This window comes from Strix aluco, chromosome 10 (assembly GCF_031877795.1).
Source record: "Strix aluco isolate bStrAlu1 chromosome 10, bStrAlu1.hap1, whole genome shotgun sequence".
Taxonomy (NCBI): domain Eukaryota; kingdom Metazoa; phylum Chordata; class Aves; order Strigiformes; family Strigidae; genus Strix; species Strix aluco.
The window spans coordinates 5,217,754-5,240,842 of record NC_133940.1 but is presented as its reverse complement, the minus strand read 5'-3'; the positions used below and the strand labels follow the sequence as shown (position 1 = coordinate 5,240,842).

Sequence of the window (23,089 nt, the reverse complement as noted above, 5' to 3'; positions counted from 1 at the left end):
TCATGAGGACTCTGTAAATAATAGGTTTTATTAGTTTGCCGGTTAAACTGAAATACCAGAAGGGACAGAAAGCATCTTGAATAAAACATTTCATCTGTTTAAGTTAGGAGAATCCTCTGACAGTAGACCTCAAAACAAATGTCTCTTCAAAGTGGAAAATAGGGGCTGCTTCCTCCCAAAACACCGGTGCAGGACATTTTGTCCTTCTCACCATTTGGACTGAGGGTGTGTTTTCCTGGTCAGAATTGTTCACCGTGGATTTGAAATGGGTTTCTCCCAGGCTGAACCTGTGCTGTTGGTAAATAAGGTGTTTCCTTGAAGAGCAGCACTCTCCCCTTGCTCTCCTACACCACCAACACGCTTCATGCTTATCCTTGGTCCAAGTAGAAGACTCGGTGCCAGGTATGACAAGAGACCACTGTAGATGGAGAAGATTGGGGAGGACAGCTGCTCGGATGCTCCCGCTGCATGCAACTGCCTGGAAGGTATCCCCAGAACTACATCATCAGTGGGTGTTGTGGTTCCTTATCTCTGCTCAGACCATCTCCAGCTCTCCAAGCACCAGTCCTCCCCACATCAACCAGTTCTCAGGTAGCACGAAGGAGTGGCCAAAAGAAATCTGTCCCGTGAATTTCCCCACATACCACTTCACATCCTGCGTCTTGAGGGGGAGCTGAGAGCACACATATGAACCCCTGGATTTTCTGTGGTCTGTTCATGACCAGACTCCTCGACAGCCACGTCCTCCCTGCGACTGCTCTTGCACCTTTCCCAGCTCCATCTGGATCCCTGAAAAACTTCAGGGGGCAATGCAGTGGCTTGCTTTGAAGCCTAAAGGGCTCTTTTCACCTTCACTGCTGCTTCGATATTCATTATTTACTCTTTTGACACGTGCCTCCTGTAAACTCTGCCATTCCCAGAGCTGGCTCCTTAGCATGCAGTAAAGGAAACACGATCTGCAGCTACTCCGTTACAGGGAAATGCCATCTCGGAGCTGCGGCGCCTGCAGCTGGCTCCTGTGGTTTGAGGCTGCTCAGATCTCATGCTTGAGGGCTTAAGGTGATCGTTGCAAGAATCAGCAAGGGAGAGGCTGCGTGGGAAGAGCCCTGAAAAACCACCCGGGTGTGCTGCTGTTATTTACTGCTTGTACTCCTGTAGCACTCCTCGTCCCCACCGAGGCTGGTCCCTGCTCTGAGGCACTGAACGTGCCCAGGGACCGAGTACGTCCCCATCCTGCCGAGGAGAAGGAGTGAGACAGTGGGTCCTGCAGGCTGCAGACGCAGAGCAGAGATTTGCCCGTGCTGGTGCAGCGAGGGCTGTGACAGGGCCAGCAGTGACAGAGTCAGTTGTCCACAGTCCCATTCCAGTACCAGGGATGGTCCCACTCCAGTCCAGAGGGGTGGCACCAAATCCCCATTTGTCATCAGTGTTCCCAGACCCTCTGGGAGACGCAGGACCAGGCCCCTCTGGGACGGCTGTAACCCGATGGCGAAGGACAATTATTGGTACCTCAAGTAGCTGTAACAAAGTCGGTTCCGAGCAGCTCTCACCCAAAACTCCCCAAGAAGGAATCCGTGATTCCTGTTGACAAGTCGGATGCCAGCAGTGAAAAGAAATACCCAAGCGCAGCTTGGCAAACCGTGAGAGCAGAGGGCGCCAGGCTGACAGCCCACAGCCCACCCGTGACCCCTGGCTGTCCCACAGCTCCTACCCACGCACCCTCCCACCTTTTTATTTGCGGGACGGCAGCCCCAACAGGTAGGAAAGGACCCTCTCCTGGCTGCGTCCCCCGCGCAGCTCAGCCCAGTAGGGGCTGGCGCCTTGAATATTTTAACGATAATTAACCACTCTTTTTTTTTTTTTTCCTCAAAGAAAAAACCCAAAACTGTTGTGCATTTAAAAAAAAAAAAAAAAAAAAGGCTACTATTAAGAGAAATCAGGCGCCTCGTTACGCAAAGGGGGAGCGAGAGATCCTTACACCAGCTGACGGTGCTCGCTCCCCGGCAGCGGGGCGGCGGGCAGATGCGCGGGTTTGACTCTGCCGTGCGCGCCCCCCCGCTGGCGCGCAGCCCTCGGGGGGGCGCGGGGGGAGCCAGCCCCTGCGCGGGGAGGTAGGACCCTGCGCCGAGCCCCTCCCCGCCGCCGAGTCGGAGAAGAGATGCCCAACTTTCCCCTTCCTCCCCGGCGGTGCGGAGCGGTGCGCGGAGCGCGGAGCCGGGCGGGCGGCGGCGGGGCTGGAGCGCGGCGCAGCGGGCAGCGGGGGGGTCCCGCCGCCGCCCCCGCCCCGGCCCCGCGCTGAGCCCCCCCCCCGGGGCCGGTCCTCGCCTCGCCGAGATGCCCGGGACGGTGCTGCTGCTCTGCCTGGCCCTCGGGCCGGTCCTGCGCGCCAGGTGAGCTCCCCCGCCGACCGGGACGCCCCCTCCCCTCCTCAGTTTACCCGTCGGGGCAATGGGAGGGGAGGGGGCTGGAGACGACAGCGTCTCTCCCCACGCCACCCCCAGCCCGGCTTCAGCGGGGGTCTGGGCACCTCTGTGCCCCCAGCGATTCCTTCCAGCCGGCCCCGAGGCAAGATCAGGTCTGGTCGCGGCAGCACCTAGTGCTCTCCCCGGCTCCCCCCCTCTTCGCATGCCGGCAATCAAGAGGACACCCCGTTCTCCATCACCTCGCAGGCTGAATCCTGCCGGGGGCTGAGCCCCCTCTGGGGGTGCCCGGAGCAGGAGCAGAGGGAGCTCGGCACCTCCTGGGGGCTCCATCCATCACCGGGGCATTTCCACGCAGAGTCAGGCTGGGTGGGAAGGAGCTCGCCCCCCCCTTTTCCCTGCACTCCATCCCCTGGCACCCCGACAGCCCCCGCAGGGCTCGCAGCCTGGCAAGGAGGAGGGAGGGCAGCGCGGGCTCCTGCCCCGCTCTACAGGTTGGCCCCAGGTCCCAGCCCTGGCTACCGGCTGCCAGCCCAGTGCCACCGGCACGCTGGGCGAGCGGGCGAGCGGAGGCGTGGGGCTGGCAGATTACGGTTCTCTCCCAGGGCCAGCATTCGTAGTGCTTCTCTGTAAACAGCGATGAAAGGCCCCACGCACAAGGGATTTTCAAGTTTCTTTTTCCTTTTTTTTTTTACAATTCCTAGCCCTGCTGGTGAGTTTAATGGCTAGATCGGGGAAAGAACATGTTGTCAGCAGATTGTTGCCCCCAGGGCTCGGGGGAAGAGGGATTTTACTGGCTGAAGCTAATTGGCAGAATAAGCTGCCTTAAAGCCGATCAAATCCCATTACAAATGCAGTCAGGGACAGGGAGCATGAATCCTGCTACTAATGGTCTGCTCTGCCGAGGCTTCCCGACCTCGGGTGCAGGCAGAAAGTCCGTCCCTGCCGCGGTTTCTCCAGGGCTTGGCCTTCCTGGGGTCGAGGCGGCCAGAGCCACCCCCCGGGCTCGTGCCCCGACACCAGGGCCAGGGGGCATTTGAGGGCCGAGAGGGGGGTCCCTGGTGGCCCCAGCTCCTGTGCCCTACCACCCCTGCAGCGCACTGCCAGGAGCACTGCGTTTTGAGAGGGTGAGTCCTAAGCTGCACGATCGCACGGAGGAGCAGTGAAATCATGTATTCACATGCCCTTGAGCGGGAAGATTTCCCCCAATAGCTGGCCCAGCTTCCCTCCTGCACCTCATGTCTCTCTCTTCCCTGAGCCCTGCTTTGCCAGGAGCAGTATCTCTGCGTGTTGTGGGGGTGATGGATCAGGAGAGGAAGCCTGTGGGAGAGGAAGGAGGAAAGGAGCAAGTTGTATCAGTGTCTTACCCTGCATTTACTGCATTTTTCCTGGTTGCAGCTGGAGGGGGGTGAATCTCGCCCGCCCTACAGTTGATGGTGGGTGCTGGGGTGAGGAGCTCGGTTCAGGTGCCGCGTGTGTGTGAACTCCCAGCACAAGCTGCAAGACCCGTGCCCTGGTGCTGGAGTGGGCTGGATGCTTCGTGCTGGGTGACTCAGCACTCCCCAGATGGTGCCCCCCACCACAGAGCCTAATTCACCAGTGTTCCCCAGGGTACTGCCTCGACTGGGACCAAGGCACCCAACTCTGAGCCCTGAAGGCAGGATCCCTGCACAGCATTGCACCACCAGAAAGCTGGGCTTGGCAGATGGTAGAAGCTGTGTAGGCTTGACCATCGGGGCTTCACGGAGTGTGATGTGAAAGAAGAGGTACAAACACATGTGAAACTGGTATGATACAGTTTAGTGAGCCCTCGTCCTTAAATTCTGCTTCTAATTTAGAGTAATTTGCCTGAATGTCTGTGTGGGATGGGTGGCTAAAAATGTTCTTGTATTTTACTGCTGTTTGATCCTTGGGAGCAGGAGAGGCTTTAAGCTGCACCTGCAGAGGGGCTGGACAATCACAGCCCCAGCATCGACATCTGCTCCAGTATCTACCTCTGCTTTGGGACGCTCCTGACTCAGGCGAGGGGTAGCTGAGAGGGTGTGTGTCACCTCCCCAGTGGGTGCAGGTCTCAGTACAAAATTTTACCAGTCTCAGATAGTAGTGGGAATGCATCCTGGTCAGGCAAGGAGCAGAAGTGTCTTCAAGGGCTTGTGGCACATGTTGCTCTTCCCCTCCTCCTGCCAAGGGAAACCTTGTCAGACAGCTTGGGCACTGGGGGGAGGGAGCCAGCCACCAGCTCTTCGGGTGGCTTTTACTTTGGCCACCAGTGTGCTTGGAAACCTCAGCAAAACAGGTGTCTGCTTGAGTAAAACAGAATTAGGGAGGCAAGGCAGAGCGCTGTCCTGCTGTAATGCCAAGGGTTGCCCAAGGAGGGTTGTCCAACTCCATCCATATATGTGAGCGCATCCAAAAGGACACCCCCCTGCCATGCAGGCCTCCTGCTCTGGGCACCAGCGGGAGCTGCCACAGCCCCGACCACATCTGTCAGACCAGGGGTTTCCTCGCAATGTCCCCAGCTCTGCCCTGCTGTCATCCCCTCTGCCCGCCCCCTGCCCACGCTCACGGCTGCGTCCCAGCCCTGTGGCCGAGCGCAGGAGTGGTGTTTCGACGTTTCAACAAGCAGAGGTGAGGAAACGTGGTTCTGTCTTTCCTCCTGGCTGCACGGAGACATATGAGAACTGGCTGTCCCCTGTCACCAAGCCAGTTGCATGAGGAGCCGGAGCCGCCGGGCTGTTCCCAGCACGTTGGGGATCACTGCGAGTTTGCGGTGTGACATTTCCATTAGCGGCTGTGGGGGGGACATGGACACGTCACCTTAATTCCTCTCCTCTGCAAGAGCTGTTGGACTCTTCCCTTCTTGATTTGAAGTGGGGCCACTGGGAGGAGAGACTGGTGAGGAGGCAGGGGCTTGCACAGGGTGGCATGAGGGTCACACTCCTGACCAGCAAGAGCTGGTGTGTGTCTGTGTGTGCACAGACACCCAGCAAAAGCATATTTTCTCCAGCAATAGCTGGCTTGCTTATGCTAAAATGGCTTAGTATGGTTTAGTAGTCCCGGATTAGCTGCATTAGCAAAAAGCATATTTTTGGTAGTGTCACTGCATCTGTAATAGGGATGTGACTCCCTGGAAATCTACCCCAAGCCTTAGAGTGTTAATCAGCGACTCTAAATGGTGAGAAGCCAGAAAGCTGAAGTCAGAGTAACCAGCCTGGTTTTATTCAGCTCTGGAGGGATGTTTTGGGCTCTACTGTGGCCTTACGGCTTGCAGGAACTGGATTTTGGCAGGGCAGTGGGACACACAGCGTTGGGTGCTGGCAGGTGAGCTGTCTTGGGCTGACTTCAAGTAGGGTCAATGGAACACTGAGAGAAGGTTTTGGAGTAGCTTCTTCTCACTCTGCTAAAGGCAGCCTGCATCGCCCAAAACACTGGCAGCAAGGGAAGGCAGATAGGATTGCTTTCCCCTGGCCTGAGCTGGGCTGTTGGCAGACACGTGTCCCTCTTTGTGCCCTGTAGGAGCGGGGCCAGCTCCAGATTTCAGCTCTGGCCAGCTTTCGGGTGGGCGCAGTGGTGGTCCCGGAGCCTCCTGCAGCTGCTGGATGCCACAGAGCTGCCTGCTCGGCTGCATTTCGACAGCCAGGTGAGCCCTGGCTGCAGCTGCTCGCATAGGGAAGTGCATCCTGACAGTGTTGCTTAAGACCTCCTTAAGCATCGTTAGAAAGTGCAGTGCAATCAGACAGGAAACAAGCTGATGAACCAGTACCTAACGCAGCTGCACACAACCCAGCCCTTGTCGGGGCACACATCCCGGTGCCTGAAAACTGAGGAGATGCAAAGAGCTTTAAAGTGATTGTGAAAGCAAGTTCTATCTGGGGTTTTAAAAGAGAAGCATCTGATAAATTGACTGCAACATGTCAATTTAATGCCTTTTTTCCCCCTTCAAGTACCTTTGCCAGGCTCTGCCTGCCCAGGCACCGAAGGGAGATGTGTATTGGTGGAGCCTAACGGCACCTCCAAGCTGGAGGCTCCAGCTGGGAAGTGTCAACACAGTGGCAGCTCCTGCTGCGAGACCCCTTCTGGCGCTGGAGCCGGTGACACACTGACATGGCAGACGTTCAGGGGGGTGTGCCGGGTGCGGGATTGCTCGGCGTCCTCTCCCACATATGGCTGTGTCATTCCGGGGACAATCTTGTGAATGAGCTGCCCAGAGCAGCAGCAGGCGGTTAGAATTTCCCGGGTGACCATGTGGACCTAATTTAATTAGAGGGTTTAGGAAAACTCCTTTAGGAAAAGGGAGGGGTGCAAAAGGTTTAGAAAGGTGGTGGGAGAAGCTGTTGTTAAGTGGATCGTGTCCAAAGGAGGATGCAAGCTTTCCTTGCCTGGCTTGGAACTGGAAGATCAGGAAGATGGAGCATCTTTAAATGGGAGCTCGCGCCAAAGGCTGGGGAAGAAGGGTTGGTGAATATAGAGAACGGGCTGTGGCAGGTCTTGGCCTGAGGACAGAGGAGTTTGCATAAGGCTCTAATTTTGGAGGATCTGCGCAGGACAGATGGCTGGGTTCCTGGCAAGCCAGAACTGTATGCTACCTGCTTGGTGGTTTTAGGACTTCTTTTCTCTGAAATGCTTTTATTGTAAATGCCTTGCTCCCCAAAAATGCTATTTGGTCACTGTCTTCTTCTGCAGAGGAAGCGTCATCGCTGTTTACAGAAAGGTAGCAGGCAGAGCAACTGAGGTATTTGGGGTTAACAGGCAGCTCCGGGAGCAGGAACTGCTGGTGGCAGGGGAGGGCCAGGAGGCGGATGGGCAGGAACATGGCAGAGGAGGGCAGGGAGTGGCTCCCACGCTTTGGGGATGAGCAGTGCGTCTCCAAAGGGAGCTGGGAGGATGAGGAGCACCCCATGCCTACTAGTCCTGACCACTGGTGGCATGTCTGGGGACCCTGAAATGAGCAAAGGCACCAGGTGAGTTGTGTCTTCTTAGCAGCATGGCTGAGAGGAGGTCCCTGAGCTCCTTATGTTCTGCCTTTTAGCAGCACTGCATCCTCTTCCTTTACTATATCTGAAACCCAGCTGTGCCCCTACTCCCACGGAGCACCAGAGTGCTGCCACAGTGATGTCTCTCCTCTTTTGTCTCTCTGCTCCAGGTGTGAGAGCACAGAGGAATATGATTATGATTACCTCAGCATCAATAAAACCTGGGTCCTCACCCCCAAGGCACAGGAGACCGATGCCACGCAGATCCTCAACTCGCTGCTGAAGAACTACGACAACAAGCTGAGGCCTGACATTGGCAGTAAGTGTCCCCTGAAGCTCCCTGTGGTCACCAGTGGTGACCAGGCCTGGCTGTGTCTTGTGTTTTCCATGCTTTTGTGAGATGGAGCCATGCTGATCCCAGATGCTCCCCTTGTCCTCAGCCCTTCACAAATGATCCTAGCCCCAGCTCATCTGTACCTATTTTATTTTCTTTACAGTCAAGCCCACGTTTATTGATGTGGATATCTACGTGAACAGCATCGGGCCAGTGTCTGTCATCCAGATGGTGAGTGGTGCTGTTGCTGCAGGGTTGTGGGATTGCTGCAGTGGAGGGCATGGGAGGTGGCTGGCCCAGTGCTGCTGGCAGGTTGCATCATGCTGGCTAGACATGGTGTGAAGGTGGTATAGTCATGAGAGGAGGTGGATTTGTCTCCTTGCCCTTGGGAAGAGGTGCTCTGACCTGCTGATAGCTGGAGGTAGAAAGGCTTGACAGCCATCCCTGGTTAGGAGCAACATTTTCAAGTGCCCTTGGTGAGCTCAGCATGATCACAAGCCCAAGGAGGAGGATGATGCTGCTGTCTCCACTGGCAATGTGTAGACAGACACCTCTGCCTGGTGGCTTTGCCCTCTCCTGCCTGGGAAGCGTGTGGGCACCGGGATGCTCAAGGCAAGTTGCACCACCCTGGCTTAGCCAGCGTGGTGGTGGCTGGGAGGGGGAGCAGCGCGCTTCCCAGGAGGACTGAAATAGGTATCTGGAGATGGTTTCCATGGCAATGGTCTGATAGTGTGAAAGTTGGGTGCCCAGGCCTGGCCTGCAGTGCTGTAGAGGGACAAGGAGGGTGCCTTGGGTCCAATGGCTCTTCTTCGGTACATAGCACCTTAGATTGATGCCACCACATCTGTGACAGTAGCTCATGGCTCAGAACCCCACTGTACCAGGAGCTGCAGAGACACTCAAGAGAGCTGCTCTTTGGTCTGAAGAGCCTCCAGGCCATGCACTGGAGAACAACTGTTGATTATTTATTTTTCACAGGAAACTGCCATTCTTATTTTCTCTGTGAAGTAATTTTTAACTCTTTTTTAGCAAGAAACAAACCTGACTGCTGTCAGGTTTTGAAAGACTTCTTTGGTCCACTGGGCAGTGGAGTGGAGAGGACAAAGGAGAGGTACAGCCAGGACAGTTTGGCTTTTCTTGTCTCTCTCGATGCAAAACAGAGCAGAAACAAAACCAGCCCCCTTAAACCAAAAAAAGAAAGTTCTTGGGATGGGCATGTTATTTTTGGTTTCCCAAGTAGAAAATTTCCACTGAACAAACCCCTCTGGGGATGGAGGGATGGCATTGTAGTTGTAGAACCACTTCCACTCCAGAAAGCATTTTGAAGCAGCCCTTCTGACTGGCCACCGCTGAGCATGTGCCTCCGAGCAGCGCCTGCTCACAAGCCACCAGACGGGCACCTGGCTGGGCACTCGCTTGCACGATGAGGGCACCAGCAGGGATGGCCTCAAGGCAAAACAATTTCCTTTCCTTGTTTCTGTGAGCCCGACCTCCAGGAGGAGAACCAAGCCCAAGCCATGTGGATGTCATCCCTGGCTGCCAGCAGATACCGCAAGCTCCTCCATCTCGTGCGGGTGTGTGGACGTGAAGCCACAGCGATGTAAGAGCAGCAGTGTGGGGAAAAGGGTGCAGGGGCTGCGTAGTGTCACTGCTGTGCCTGGAGGTAGAGCATAAGAGTCATGTCATAGGTGGCTGTCCCATCTGCTTTGCAGTGCCCAAGGATATGCCAAGAAAACCATGCAAAACCACAGTGCACATCGTCATTCCTTCTCCTTCCTTCTCGTCCATTTACTTTACCCCTTTGCACCCCTGCTGGAAGCTCTGCTCTCCTCCCTGTCGCAGGAGCACTGCATAGCCATGCAGGTGGTAGCAGTAGGAAGTGGCTTATAAAATCCAGTCTTGCATCCAGAGTTCATCTCTTCTCCTAAACAGAGATACCAGGCACTGCTGCTAGTCTGGTTTCCTAAGAAACACAGCTTATGCCATGGTGATGGGTATGTGAGAACGTACGTACGTCCACCCCAGTCTTTCAGTATTTTAGATCCACTGGGCTAATACCAACCATATATGGCTGCAGGTACAGGAGCTTCAGGCATATTCAGCATCTCCAGTATTTTTGTGAAAACAAGATGCAGTGACAACAGCCATCCCCACTGAGGGGAAAAACTGTTGTGTGAACCCAACTCTTACTAGACACTAGAGAATCATATGGGAGGGTGCTGCTGAAGACAGCCCTGACCATTCCTAGAGCAGCTCAAGCCACGTGTTTAGCTCTTTCTAAGAGTCAGCAGAAGCTTTTACGCTTCATGAGGTGGGGCTGCAGGACTGCACAGGATCCCAGGGGGTGCCAGCACACTTAATGTGAGCTGGGAGTGTGACAGCAAGACTGGCACTTGGAATTGCCTACAGGGCTCGGTGGGGGAAGCTGCTGCCACAGGGCTGATCTACCCATCTGCAGCCTTCCCACCTGCGGAAGGTACTGCTGTTTGTGGGAATGGCATGGCAAGGAGCTGCTCAGGCAGGGGAGGAAGCCACTCAGCGCAGAGACAGTTGAGGGATCTTGTGGCATCAGTCACAACTGGCTGCACTGTCTCTCCAAAGTGCCCAGATGCTACAAGTCCAGGGGTTCTTCTTGGGTCCCAACAGTCACCAGTGATCTGAAGACACTTCCATATGACTCCCCAGGTAGACTCTCTATGGACATCTCTCCTTCCCCGTCCCCTTAGGTAACTTCCTAAGCTTGAATCTGTGATGCCCGTGAGCTTTAAAACCTTTCCCCCTGAGATGCTGGGCTGATATTAAAGGTACTGAGGACAGCTAGACCCAGGTCTTGTAGCCTTGGATGGCAGCTTTCTGCCATCTGTACTCTGAATACGCCCCCCTGCTCATGAGAGAGGGTGCATCCTGCTGTAGTGTCTCCTGAAGCAAGAGAAAAGGGCTGTGACAAAGCTGCCACAGTGTCACCTCTAGAATTGGCTGCTTTGCCCACTTGTTTCGTGTTTGTTTGCTTTTCCATGCTGATGCAGTGAATTAAGTCATTCTGTGGGTCATGCCAGCCATTGGCAGGCTGGCATCAAACACATGATACAGATTGTCTTTGCTGGGGACCTGTCATTCCCATTTTGTCCCTTTTTATACAGCTTCTCCCAGCCTGAGAAGCCCTGCCTTCTCCCACCTGTCAGGCCTGTCCTACCTGCCTGATCTTTCCCTTTTCCCATGCACAACTTGAGGAAATACACGTTTCCGAGAGAAAGGAACCAGAATTTGATGCAGAGCTAGATGTCTCCTGAGCCCATGGTGAGATATCTCTCTGCTGCAGACACAGAGGCTCATGTAGGCTGGAAGGCCCACTAGAGGGGAAATGTCCCATTGATCTCTTCTAGGTGCATTGTGATGACAGAGTCTTACATAAGTATTTCTTCATGTAGCCAGGCTGTGTAGAAGATAAATCCTAGTTCTGCTTTTAAGAAAGATAGCAGCATTACTGTGGCTATTAGCTTGGACCAGCATGGTCTGTGCATCTGAAGCTGAAGGCTGTAGGACGGCCTGACATGCTGGTGGAACAGGCGGCTTCAACTTAAGCAATGCAGGTTGAATACTGGTGTCCTGTGACCTTCTGCTCACCCCTCAAAGGGTTAACTACTAACTGCTGCCTTCAGCCTGGTGATGCTCTGTCAGGGCTTGGAAGCTGGCCCTGCATAGCCACTGCTCAACCTCCAAATGATAAATCATGTCAGGATACAAAACTGATTCCGGTCCTTAAAAATGAATAGGTTATTTGAAAAATGCCCTGTGCTGGGTGTGAATTCTGCATCACCCTCATCAATCACTTGTCATAAAATAACATTAACAGTCAGGAGTCGGCAGAAGGCGGTCAGGTTTGGAGGGGGAAGAAATGTAAAGTGATTTCGTGGTATGTTTTGTCGACTAGAATGGCAGTCTTGTTTCCCATTTAGGTAGCTGAGCAAATTTTACATTCTCTCCTCCCTGGGGAAAGGACCCTCTTGTGCTCTGCCAGCCAAATGTGGCAGTAACCAGAAATAAAGCTAGGAGATTGTTAAATGATAGAAGTGGGATGGGGCTTGGTTGAAAGAGGACGGGCTGAGAGAGAAAAGAATGCAGAAAAGTAGGACCATCAGGTCCCACAGCTGTTTGCCCCTGTCACTGCATGGATTGGGATTTCCTCCCCATCGCCACGAACCTGTTGTTTTTGGGTGGAACTGGGGCACTTGGCACTTCTCAGGGCAGTAGAAAGCTGTGTTTACACCATCAGGGAAAGGATGCGCTTGGCCACGAGCCCTTCCAGAGCTGCCTGCTGCCGCTGGGTGCCGGCCAGCAGCACCTCAAGCCAGATGAGTTATCGCCCACAGCGTGGCCGCTTTCCAAGCTGTGTCGCAGATCTGGATGCCCAATTAGATTCCCATTAGCACAGACAGTGTTTAGGTGTCCTTGGCTTATCACTAAGTTGAGTCTGGTGTAAAGACCCACCTTGGTTCTCCAAGCATGTTTGTGGGAAGAGGTGCCAGGGAGGGCTGCAGCAACAGGGGCCAATGGCGGAGACTTGGTTCAAATTTTTTGCTGACTGGTTGTTTGCCGGAGGGATTTGCTCCTGGTTTTGTCTTGTAATGTCACAATTTCTATAGGTTATAGCTTTAACTGGTGTTAAGGGCACCTTCCTTCAGGGATGCTTAACTCTCAGGAAATGATGCTGTAGAAGTAAAGCGGTTGCCAACTATTGGGGCTGAGTGTCTTTCAGTCCTCAGAATGTCCATGAAGTGTCCATGAGAACCAGCATGGCTCCGGGCTTGGGAATGGAGCAAGTCCTGCCCAGAGCTTCTTAGGTTCCTCCCAGAGGTCAGAGCTGAATGTTCTTTTCTTCCTATTTTGCACACAACCAAGCGTGAGGCTCGAGTTGTTGAACGCTGAGAACCCAGCTCAAACACTGTGGTGGCCTCCTGGCCGAAGTGAGTGGAGATGTGCCACTCATCCAGGGACCTGCCTTGGTTACCTGCTTCAGGTGTCTGGGGTCAGAGGCGGTGCAGTCAGGGCTCGTTTAGATGCTGGAGACTCCTCTCTTCGGTATGCACGAGGAGATGCCCGTGTGTGCCCGATTCTGTAGCAAAACTCGCTGACAGCTCTTCTGCCGGGTTTGTGCACCACCTCCATCTCATTACTTAATGATAATAAAGATGGAAAGAGCAAAACTGGCCTCTGTCATTCACCAGGGGACAGATTCTGCTGCCTCTGAAGTGCCTGTGATTTCCAGGGGATAGGGCTAAGCTCCTGCCTCCATCATTACAGCAAATCATTTTCTTATTTCTGCCTGTGAGCAAGGGACTGGAACCTGAAGAGGTTACGTCCAAATACACGTGTTGAATATTCCCCCCTTCCCTGCTTAGGAAGGAGATGCTGCGCACTATTAAATTCATAATGCTGTGCCTGGCTGCATTAGTTACCATGCAACACACTAACGAAATTGAGGATGAAGAACATATTTTCCCACGTCTGAAGTACTGCAGAATAGATTTAATAGATTTGCATGTATGGTGCATTCGTGAAAACACTGTGAAAAATGGGGAGGGAGGGAGGGAAGGGGGAAATGTTTATTTGTTATCAGCTGATGAATAATTAATTTACAAACGTTGTCTTGTTAAATATAAATTAAATCCTCATTTGACACACTTTATAATTTAGAAGTATAAGCCCAGCATGAATGAAGAGAACTCCCCACTGACTGCTTTCATGTAAATCTCGAGGAGCCAGGGAGGGAGGTTTAGCTTTCAAAGTTAAAGCTGACAGGGAGTAGCGGTGAGGAAGGGGGCTGCTCTGACAAAGGCAGCCTGGGGACCTGGGGCACTCTTGTCTTTGCTCGTGGGTGCAGGGAGGCAGTGGCTGCCCGCACAACCCTCTTCCAAGGATTGCTTCCTCCCCACGCAGAGCTGCGGGTGGCTGAGCTGCTGAGTCGCAGCTCTCTGAGTACAATCCCCATCGATGTCATGTTATCGGAGTGAGCAGCAAGCCGGCAGCTGCTTCTGAACGGCTGAGCTATCCCAGCAGCAGGGCAACGATCCCCAAGAGAGGAGCCAGGCTCCACAAAAGCCCTAACGGGGCTAAGCCGCCCTTGTCAGGGAGCCCTTTGGCAGTTTGAGGCGTCTCCACACGGAAGCGGAGCCGCATCCCGAAGAACGGCGGCTGTGCTTTGTCGGAAGGCACTTAGTGTGGGAGCCACGGCGGGAAGCCTTGGGTTACAGCCCTGGTGTCCCACTGCAAGGCTTGGGTTAATATCTTCGTTTCTTCTTAATAGATGGGGAAACCGAGACCGGTAATAATTGTCTGGCTCTGAGGAACACTTAAGTCTTGATTATACTTAGCTTTGGCTGCTTTGGAATAAGTAGGAAGGAAATGAAATGAAAATGGCACACTTTTTAAAATGCTTGAATATGTTGCTCTGGAGCACAAGATAAGCCTATAGGTAAAAGAAATTTGTTACCCCCCCCCCCCCTTCTTCCCTGATAATAATAGACTCCAGCAGTTGCACAGCACTTCTCAACTGAAAGGACTTAAAAATGCTTCACAAATCATCTGTCTAGGAGGCAATGGCCCAGATGCACCCGCTTCCAGGGCGGATTGCAATGCTCGAAGCATGTCGCAATGCTCTGCCAAGGACTGCACGCTCTTCTTGGCCTGCCTGGGGTGCAGCAAGAGTCAGGCATCAGCATAAATCTACTGAAGTTGCACAGGACACGCGCTCACATAATGAGCTAGGTCACGTTTTGGTCCCTGATAAAGATGCATATCGTAGAAGTTTAAAGTGTTGGGAAATGGGTATTGCTCACTAAGGGCCCCAGTGCTTTTTCTGGCTGTTAGTTTCCGTGCCTGAGTGATGGCTCAGCGCTGCTGGAGCTGGTGGTGCATTTATAACATCTTCCCAAATACTCATTTGCTTGGAGAGTGCTTATATCTCTTGATTCCTTGATGTTCGGGAACGGTCACCTGAACCCATTCCTGTGTGCCCAAGTGCTAGGGGACGGTCTGCTCCTCACAGAGCTGCTCGTGTTCGCACGGCGTTGAGGTCAGGTACACGGGGAAGGGCAGCAGCCGTCCTGTAGCCATTGTTTGTCATTGCCTTAAATAAAAAAAAAATCACGAGGCCGCTGAGGAATAGCACCAATCATGTGTGACTTGTGGGACAAATCACGAACCGCAACAGAAGGTCTAATGAAATAAATTAGTTATTCCCATCCTGAACGTATCCCAAGAGCTTCCGCAAGTTTCAGGGTCTGCTCCCAAACCGGAAAAGGGCTGATTTATTCACTATGAATAATTCAACTGGCTCCTTTTATTATCCAGAACATACACTAATCCCCTCCAGATAATTTCTGTGTGACATCCATGTTGGTATTTTATTTATAAGCTTTTTATTGTGCAGAAAACACAAGGAGTCTGTTATCAGGGAAGATGAACAAAAAGCTGGGGTTTTGCCTTCAAAATTTGGAGTTAAATAAAATATGAAAATCTGGACAGCGGCCTCCTGGGGGGGAAATGTGCTTTTCTTCAGAGGCATTTCTGGAGAGCTAAGCCCTAAAGTTAATTAACATCTGTGTTCCCCAGTCTGACGCTAAATGGGGAATGTGGCTGTACTCGGTCAGGTTTCTTAAACTGCAGCGTCAGCCCTGGCACACAGGTGCCTCCACAGAGCCCACAGCTTGGGCAGCAACGCGGGATAAATCAACATTCATAACGGAGTAAGCGGCTCTTGTAAATTCCTTCACGGATCCGATTTCCGGCCTTCTGCTGCCAGGGATGGCTCGATCCCGCGTTCAGTTTGTGCCAGCCTTTTGGAGAAAACCCACATTTTTTCAGCCAGCCTGAATGCAGAGGGTTTTTTTTTTGCCCTGGACCCTCGCAGGCAGCCCAGGAAGGATGCTTAATGTAGGCGCTTCCCGAGTGGCCAGTGTGCTCACCATGTCCAACCTGAGAGTGTTTTAACTTGGAATTCCTCACCCTTACCCACAAAAGACCTTTCTAACACAGCTCACGACCGCAGCAGCTGCGCCTGGTCTCCCCTTCCAGAGGTGTCTGCCAGCAACTGGGTTTCTGCTTGTTAATAGACCATGATGACAGTTTTCCAGTGACCAGGAGACTCTCCTTACTGGGGTCTGGACCAGACTGGAGGGATGTCCTGTGCCCTGGCCACCCTGGCAGCTCGCTCTCGGTTTGGTAGGGCTTTGCCCTCTGGCAGGACATTAGAAGAGGCCTTGCCATGATGCACCGACGCAGACACGGCTGCGGTGGCTGGGCGGGGGGGTGCATCCTTGCCCATCACACGCTGGGAGGGATGTGCCCGGGAGATGCGGGCTCAGGCTCGGAGCTGCTGTGTGCAGCTGCACCTTGCGTAGAACCGCGTGGCTGCGGCCACATCCATCACAAACGCGTTAGCTAACGGAGTGGCTCTGTGTTTCCCCAGCGGCCCCACTTCTCCATATGGAGACGTGTGTGTGTGGACAGGCTGGGAAGCATGTGTGTGATTCAGGTACTGATCTGTGTCTGAACCTCATTAAATTGATTCTTCCAAGTCAAAGGGAAAGCACTGTTGTGTCAATGTTGAAAGATATAGGCTCTGAGCTGTACCAACAGTTGTCACTTGATGGGCTGAATTATTTTTAAGGCAGAGCTGATTTATCAGAACTGAAAGCTTTAGATCTCTCCATGGGAGAGGTCTGGATATTTCAGGTGCATGAGAGCCAAGTCAAAGAGCTGGTCAGAGTCCAGGGTTTCTGGTCTAGGGTGAACAGCCAGCATTGTAGGGGAGGGGGTCTCGCTCTCCCCTCCCACTTGAGACAAACAGCCAAAATTCTTAAGCATTTCTGAGGGAAAATGGGTTTAGGGACAATCAAAACATTTATGTTTAGTGTCATCGGATTGTTTTGATTTGTTTTTCATACGGTGATAAATTCTGTCCTATATGTAAAGCATGAAAATGAGTATTTAAAAATAAAAGTCAAAATGAAATGAATCAAATAGATAAGAGTAAAACAAAATATTGTGTTAGCTTACTGAAGAAAAAAAATGTTTCTGAATGCAGTGATGAGGTTGAGGTAATTCATTTTAGGTTATGACAATTTTAATTTATTTCCAACAAAACTTCATTTTTTTCAGTAGAAATTGGTTCTATTTATTTCCTGCATCCCCAGATGAAGCAATCCTACCATCCCCCCTAAAAGGCTGATGTGAAATCTGCTTGCTATAAATGTGTTATGAAATGGAAACCATTTCTCAGAATTCCATGGTTGTGGGTGACCAGAGGCAATATGTTTCAAGGACCTCTTCATGCTGTGATGTTAAAGACTGAATATTCAGACTATTGCATTCCATCTCCGTGCACAGGAAGGATTTAATTGCCCATGATATGAACTGCAAGCGAGCAGCAGTGGAGCAGTGATACTGCCAGCCTGAGCCTCCCTGTGGCACCGGGGTGGCCGGGCTGAGGCAGCGCTTTGGTTCTCTTCCTTGCAGCCCCTCGCATCTCCTCCGTGCCCCCATGACCCCCGTGTTAGGGTCAGCAAGTGGGTGGGCCGGTGGATCTCCACAATCACCTGCAGCGATGCCTCACGCCGGCTGGCAGCAGCCCACCCTTCGCCGCTGCAGGTTTGCTGATGTTGCAGCCATTTCACGCCAGCACTGCTGAGACTGGCCCCACCAGTTCCTGATGCAACCGCTCCTCAAAGCCCCAGAGGGATCGTGCTGGCTGCGTGGGGCACTGTGGGTGGGGCAGTAAGTCTGGTCAGGGGTCTTGGGCTTTCTCTGTGCTGGGCTTGCTGTGTGCTGGTGGTACGGAGCTGATGGTACCTGGGGACCCTGGAATAAGCCTTGCTTGTCCATCTTCGTGTCCAGAGGGCTTTGGTGTGAGGATTTCCATGGTGGTTCTCTGACCTGCAGTTATCTGGGACTGGCTCTAACCATCTGATCAGCTTTGCTCAACAGGAGAACTGCAGTGCAGGCTTACCCACCGGCAGATGCACATGGGATGTGTGAACCAAAACACTTCAGAGTGTGGGTGGGGGAACACCTTGTCTCCATGTGGCTGGGGAACAGGGGAGGTCAGAGCAGAGACTCTGCAAATGTTGTAAGCCTCATTCCTGACACTTCCCCCCGATCTGCTTCTCTTTCCCTCCAGCTTTGCCAGTGTACCTGTTACACCTCCCACAACAGTCCTATGTCCCTTGGTCTGTCTTTCTCCTCCACAGACACCCAGAGCCACCTTAGTAGTGTAGTGAGGATAAGGAGACAAAGTGGAGCAGTGGGTAGAGAAGTAGAAAAAATTTGTGGGAGTTAGGCTGGTGGTTCCTACAGCGACAGGAAGGTAGGAGGGTGAAGTTAATATGATAACTGGCTGATCTTCTCTTTATTTGCGCCTTGAAAAGAAAAGCCAAAGACAAAAAGAACCATAATATTCAAATGACCGTTTCCTTTCCTGATCTGGTAGTGGTGGACTAACAGACCTGTCCAGAGCTTGCAGCCTTAGTTTGTCACGTTAATCTGTACCTTATGAGAAGGCACGATGCACCTGGGTCCCCCTGCCACAACAAAGAGCCACAGTGGTGACATGGCTTGGAGCTGTGTGCCAGAGGGATCTGCAGAGGAAATCTCACCAGGAGGCTTGAGGAGGAAGGGTCTCTGCCGAGAAGGGATGGAAGGAGCACTGGGAATGGGGATGTCAGGCACCCAGTTTGTGCTGCAAGGGAGGAGTGAGCCATCGCGTGAAGCCAAGCTCCCGTTGCACTGCTCATGGCTGTTTGGATGTGAGCTCTGCGTGCAGCCTCCTGCAGAGCTGGCTGCAAGCTTCAGTCCAGTTCCGCAGCAGCGAGGTCGGGGGCTGCTTAGATGCTGATCCTCTCTCACTGGATCAGCAGGAGAGGAGATGAAAATACCTCAGTGTTGCTGCTATCACAGAAAGTCAAAGGCAGGTCCAGTGGTGGGATTTGGTAAGGAGCAGGAGAGAATGTGCTGTCCAGCTCCTGGGAACTTTGGACTAAGCTCAAGACCCAAAATTGTTTAGTGTCTTTGTATGTATGATTCTGGGATATGCAAGTGCATTCCTTATGCAGAAAACCTGAGCCTTCATCTTATTCACTATTCTCCAGAGAGGTCCTAGAGCCATCTAGGAGAGCTGGAGAAGGTAGAGTGGCTTAGTTTTAAAGGAGGCATCTGCAGTAGGCTGGGGCTCTATGAAACAGCTGGGAGCTGGAAAAAAGGACTGGGACTACCAGCCCCCAGTTTCTGAGGAGGGTCTTTGGCAGCCGTCAGATGCCATGGGAAATGAGCAGCCTGGAGCAGCAGAGCTCTGCAGGTCCTGCTTGCCTGGTGGCTCGTGTCCTAGCTTCCAAATGACCACCACGCCTGGCCTGAAGTGTGGGTGTGTGCCTGGAAAGGAGAATCAGCTGGCCTGGTGTAACTGCAGTCCGGCTTCCTTTGCCCTTTGAATACCCAACAGGGGAGACAGAAAGAAATTGTTCTTTCTCTGTAACCTGTTTAATTTCTCCAAGCTGCTTTCCTCAGCCTGGTGCTCCCTTGAAATCTCATTAGGACTGGGCTGTGATTTTGTGGTGGCTTGAAAAGAGGAATTGGGAAAGGAAAAACAAAATGAAGCAGGGAGAAAGAGCTAAATCAAGGAACTGGCAGGGCAGGAAGAGAAAGCTGGCAAGCACAGCAAGGGGTATGAGAGACAACATGAAACAGGTTTCCTTGAAGGAGTCAGCAGAGCAGAGTACACTGTCCCCACCTCCTCCTTCATCTGGGGCCAGGAGAGAACAGTGTCAGGAGTGAGGATTTCTGCAGAGGGCACGAAACCCTCCCCTTTTGTGAAAGCAGAACCTTCTCAGATCTTTTGAATGTGCTTTTTTTCCTTGAGGACGAGGATTAGAAAGGGATTTATACAGGCAGACAAGTCATTTTCCTCCTGGCCAGCAGAGGCATTTCCATACAATGGATGGCATCCCAGGGACGTGGGTGCACTGTGCTTTCTCAGACCCATTTTGGTGGGAGGACAGAGCAGTATCGGGGTTTGGGAGGCACCTCTCTCTGAGGTGCCATCCTGGCTCACTGATTATTGGAGAGCTGCATCATACTGCCCAGCCAGGGCCAGTTTCCTCCTGACGCTTTGTGCTGTGCCATGACTCCTCGTGGGACAGCCTGTTAGCCCACAGCAGCCTGTGATTCACCTCCCAGGCGCAGCTCCGCTCCCATGGCTACTGGTGAGCATCGCTTCTTCAGCACCAGTTCTGGGCTCTGCTGGCTTCTCCACCCTGTCAGCATGCCACCCAAGAAGGCGGTTTGACAGAGCTCAGTGCTCGTTGGACGCAGGTGGTTCCCGCAGAGGAGGGCATATTTTGAAGGCTGCAGTAATTTTCCTGCTCCTTATACTCTGCCCCTACGCCCCTGTGACTGCCCGCTGTAGGAGCCTGCTGGGACAGAGGGACACTGCCTTACCTTGTTCGCCCGTTCTTACCCCCTCTGGTTTTGCATGCTGCTGTGTGCCAGGCCATGCAATTCCTGCACTGGAAGAAGCTTCTGGCTCCGATCCGCACAGAAAGCAGAGCTCCTATGGCTCCCAGTCTCTGCCAGCCTTTCCTTCCTCTCTTGACCTCAAAGCACAGCTTCTGTAGCAATTTCTTCATCACTAAGACTGCAGTGGGAGGGACTTTGTTTTCTTTCCATGACAATCGGCATCCAGCTGAGATCACTAGACACCTTTCAGTCCATAGAGAGAGTCAGTCCCTGCCCTGAAGTTGGGAAGGGGGTAAGAAATGATGTGATGTTTGAACAGGGCCATTATAATTGAAGCTGTTTCTATTTGAAGGGGGGTATGGGCAGGGTGGTAATGCCTTTCTTGCTGAGGCAGAGAAGCAGAGGGGTGAGCTACAGACCAAAGAGAGTGTGGAGAGCAGCATGGAGGAGGAAAAAAGATTAGAGCAAGGAGTGAAATGAAAAGAGGGAAAACCCAAGAAAGCCTGGGAAGATGAAAAACCCGCAAAGGGAACTGGGCAGCAGATGTGGACTGTTCAGACAGGGAAAGGTGCTGAGACCTTTACAAATGTCTACAGCCTACTGTGGACTACTCTACCCCTCCAAAACTCTGTCCCCCCAAACAGGGACTGGATATAAGTAAGAATCAGACCCTAAATCTCAGAGGCAGTGTTGACTCTGCCAGTCCATCGGGTGAGCCAGCAGTAGCAGTAGGCAGTACTCTGGCAAAGCCAGTGGTGATGCCAGTGGTGGTCCCTTCTGTATGAGGTACCAGACTGGAAGCAGGGAAACAGGCCCAGCTGGTGAGCCCTAAGCCTAGAAGGATGCTTGCTCTAATACTTCAAACCACACAGCCACATGCCTCTGACAGTTGAAGACACTCGTCTCATTTAATGTTTGGAGAACTTTCTTGACTTCTTTCGCTTCACCTGAGGGCCATTTCTCTGCTGCTGCAACAGGATACTGCTCTCATTCCTGCCTCTCCATCCTAGGGAGGAGGCAGTGAGGCTGCAGTGTCCAGCTCCTGAACTGAGCAGGACCCTGCAGGCAGCCTCACGGGAATCCAGCAGCCCAGGACAGTGAGTTTTGTAAGGACAGAGAGATGGGGCAAGGACCATGTCAGAGCTGGAGAAACAGATCGTGTTCCCAGGCAACAACCGACTTGCAGATGTCTCCATGGGGACAAGCTGACCATCCCAGACACCCCTCTCCAGGAGTGTTTAGGATTTGTGGGACCTCCTGCCTTCCTTCGCCCGGTACAGGGAAGCTGCAGCAGCTGCTCTCCCCGTCCTGGGCAGTTATTAGACTGCCCATCCCTGTGTTTCATTTTAATTGCAGTGGGTGGCATGGGAATAGGAAGTTCAATTAAAGAAATTCCAACTTCTCATCTGAATCTTGCCAAGCTGTCCTGGAGGAGCAATCTTGGGGAGTTAATTGTATGCAGTGAGAAGGTTTATCTTCTAGCCCTTTCAAAGGAAATTTCTTTTCATCTTGTCAAACACCCCATGAGTTTAAAGGACAAATCAACAAGAGCACCTGCCCAAAGTGCTAAGTATTCTCTTCCAGTTACCCTATGTGATTCTGTCCTCACCTCTTCGCCCACCTGCTTCCTTCTTCCGGCACAAAGTTCCTTCAAGCCCAACACTGTGGGGAGCATTTAAGCTTTAGCAGTAAGGTTTGACACACAAACAAGACTTCGGACAAGTGTGGCTTTGCTCTGCAAGCAGCCCAGGCATTTTCTAGAGATCATGGTAACTGGGCTGCATCCTTGTTTGCATCAGAAGGTGCTTACAAATGACTTTCCACCCAGGCCATGTTCTGTCCTGAGAGTGATGAAAAACCAAACTGAAAGGAGGCGGCTCCTTCCCTGTGGTACTTTGCATAATACTTCATTGAAGTGTTCAGTATCTTCTCCTTTAATTAATTCTGCCCCATCTGCATATAGCATCCTGTGTCCATGCCTCTGCCTTTTCAGTAATAACCTCATCAGGGACAATGCAGACAGACTGTGCTTCTATAAACCAGAGTCTGGCTGATGTCATGTCTCAACTCAAGGACTTTCCTTGATCCTTGGGGTAATGACTGTTAATCAGATGCTAAACACACATGCCCTTGGGGCTCACAGTGAGAGGCTCCTGGTGCCAGGCTACCTTCCCATGAAAAGAGGAGCGGGCACCATGGCAATCAGCAGCCATCGTGGGGTTGCATGTGAGGAGGTAACATCACCGAAGGACAGGAAGCGGTGGAACAAGAGAACAGCTCAGAAGAAAGGGTTTGGGGGGAAAGAAACAGTCTGGGGTGGTTGGCTATCGTGAGTATAAAAGCCTGCCTTTTAGATGTCCCTGCTTGCACGTGCATGGGAGCAGGCATGAGCAGAGGTGTGTGGGAATGGGCAGGTAGAGATCTCAGAAGGCAGCACTTGGTTTTGAAAGCCCTGTCCAGTTCTCATCTGCAGAGACTCCAAGGGTGAGCAAGCCATGATTGGGGAGTCCGCAATCGGCAGAGCAGCATGTACAGAATGTCTTGTTTGAAGGCTCCTGGCACGAGCACAGGACATGGTGATGGTTTTTAACAGCGAGTTTGTATTATAAAAAGAATGCTGTCTCAACTGAGATCCCTGGGCAGAGGCGAAAGACATTAAGACAAGGACAGCGCTGCCAGTGTTGCTGCAGAAGTGAAGCAGATGGGAAGTTCAGTGTGTCACCTTGAAAACACAGATCATCAGAGCTCTGCTCCTTTTGTCCTTGCGAGCTCTCCTAGTTACTCCAGCATCATGTCCAGAAAGCTCTCCGGGGTCCGATTTGGAGAGAGGAGGACCTTGGAAACACAATGAAATT

The 23,089-nt window shown here is 52.5% G+C and overlaps 1 protein-coding gene across 1 annotated transcript in view; it reads left to right on the top strand.

Moving 5' to 3' along the window:
* Positions 1-1,990: 1,990 nt before the first annotated feature.
* Positions 1,991-23,089, top strand: part of LOC141927828 (gamma-aminobutyric acid receptor subunit gamma-4) — a 42,883-nt gene continuing 21,784 nt past the window's right edge. Inside the window, exons 1-3 of the mRNA XM_074835123.1 lie at positions 1,991-2,390; positions 7,564-7,712; positions 7,891-7,958. Coding sequence (XP_074691224.1) covers positions 2,335-2,390; positions 7,564-7,712; positions 7,891-7,958 — 273 coding nt within the window. The 5' untranslated portion in view covers positions 1,991-2,334. The remainder of the gene's footprint in view (positions 2,391-7,563; positions 7,713-7,890; positions 7,959-23,089) is intronic.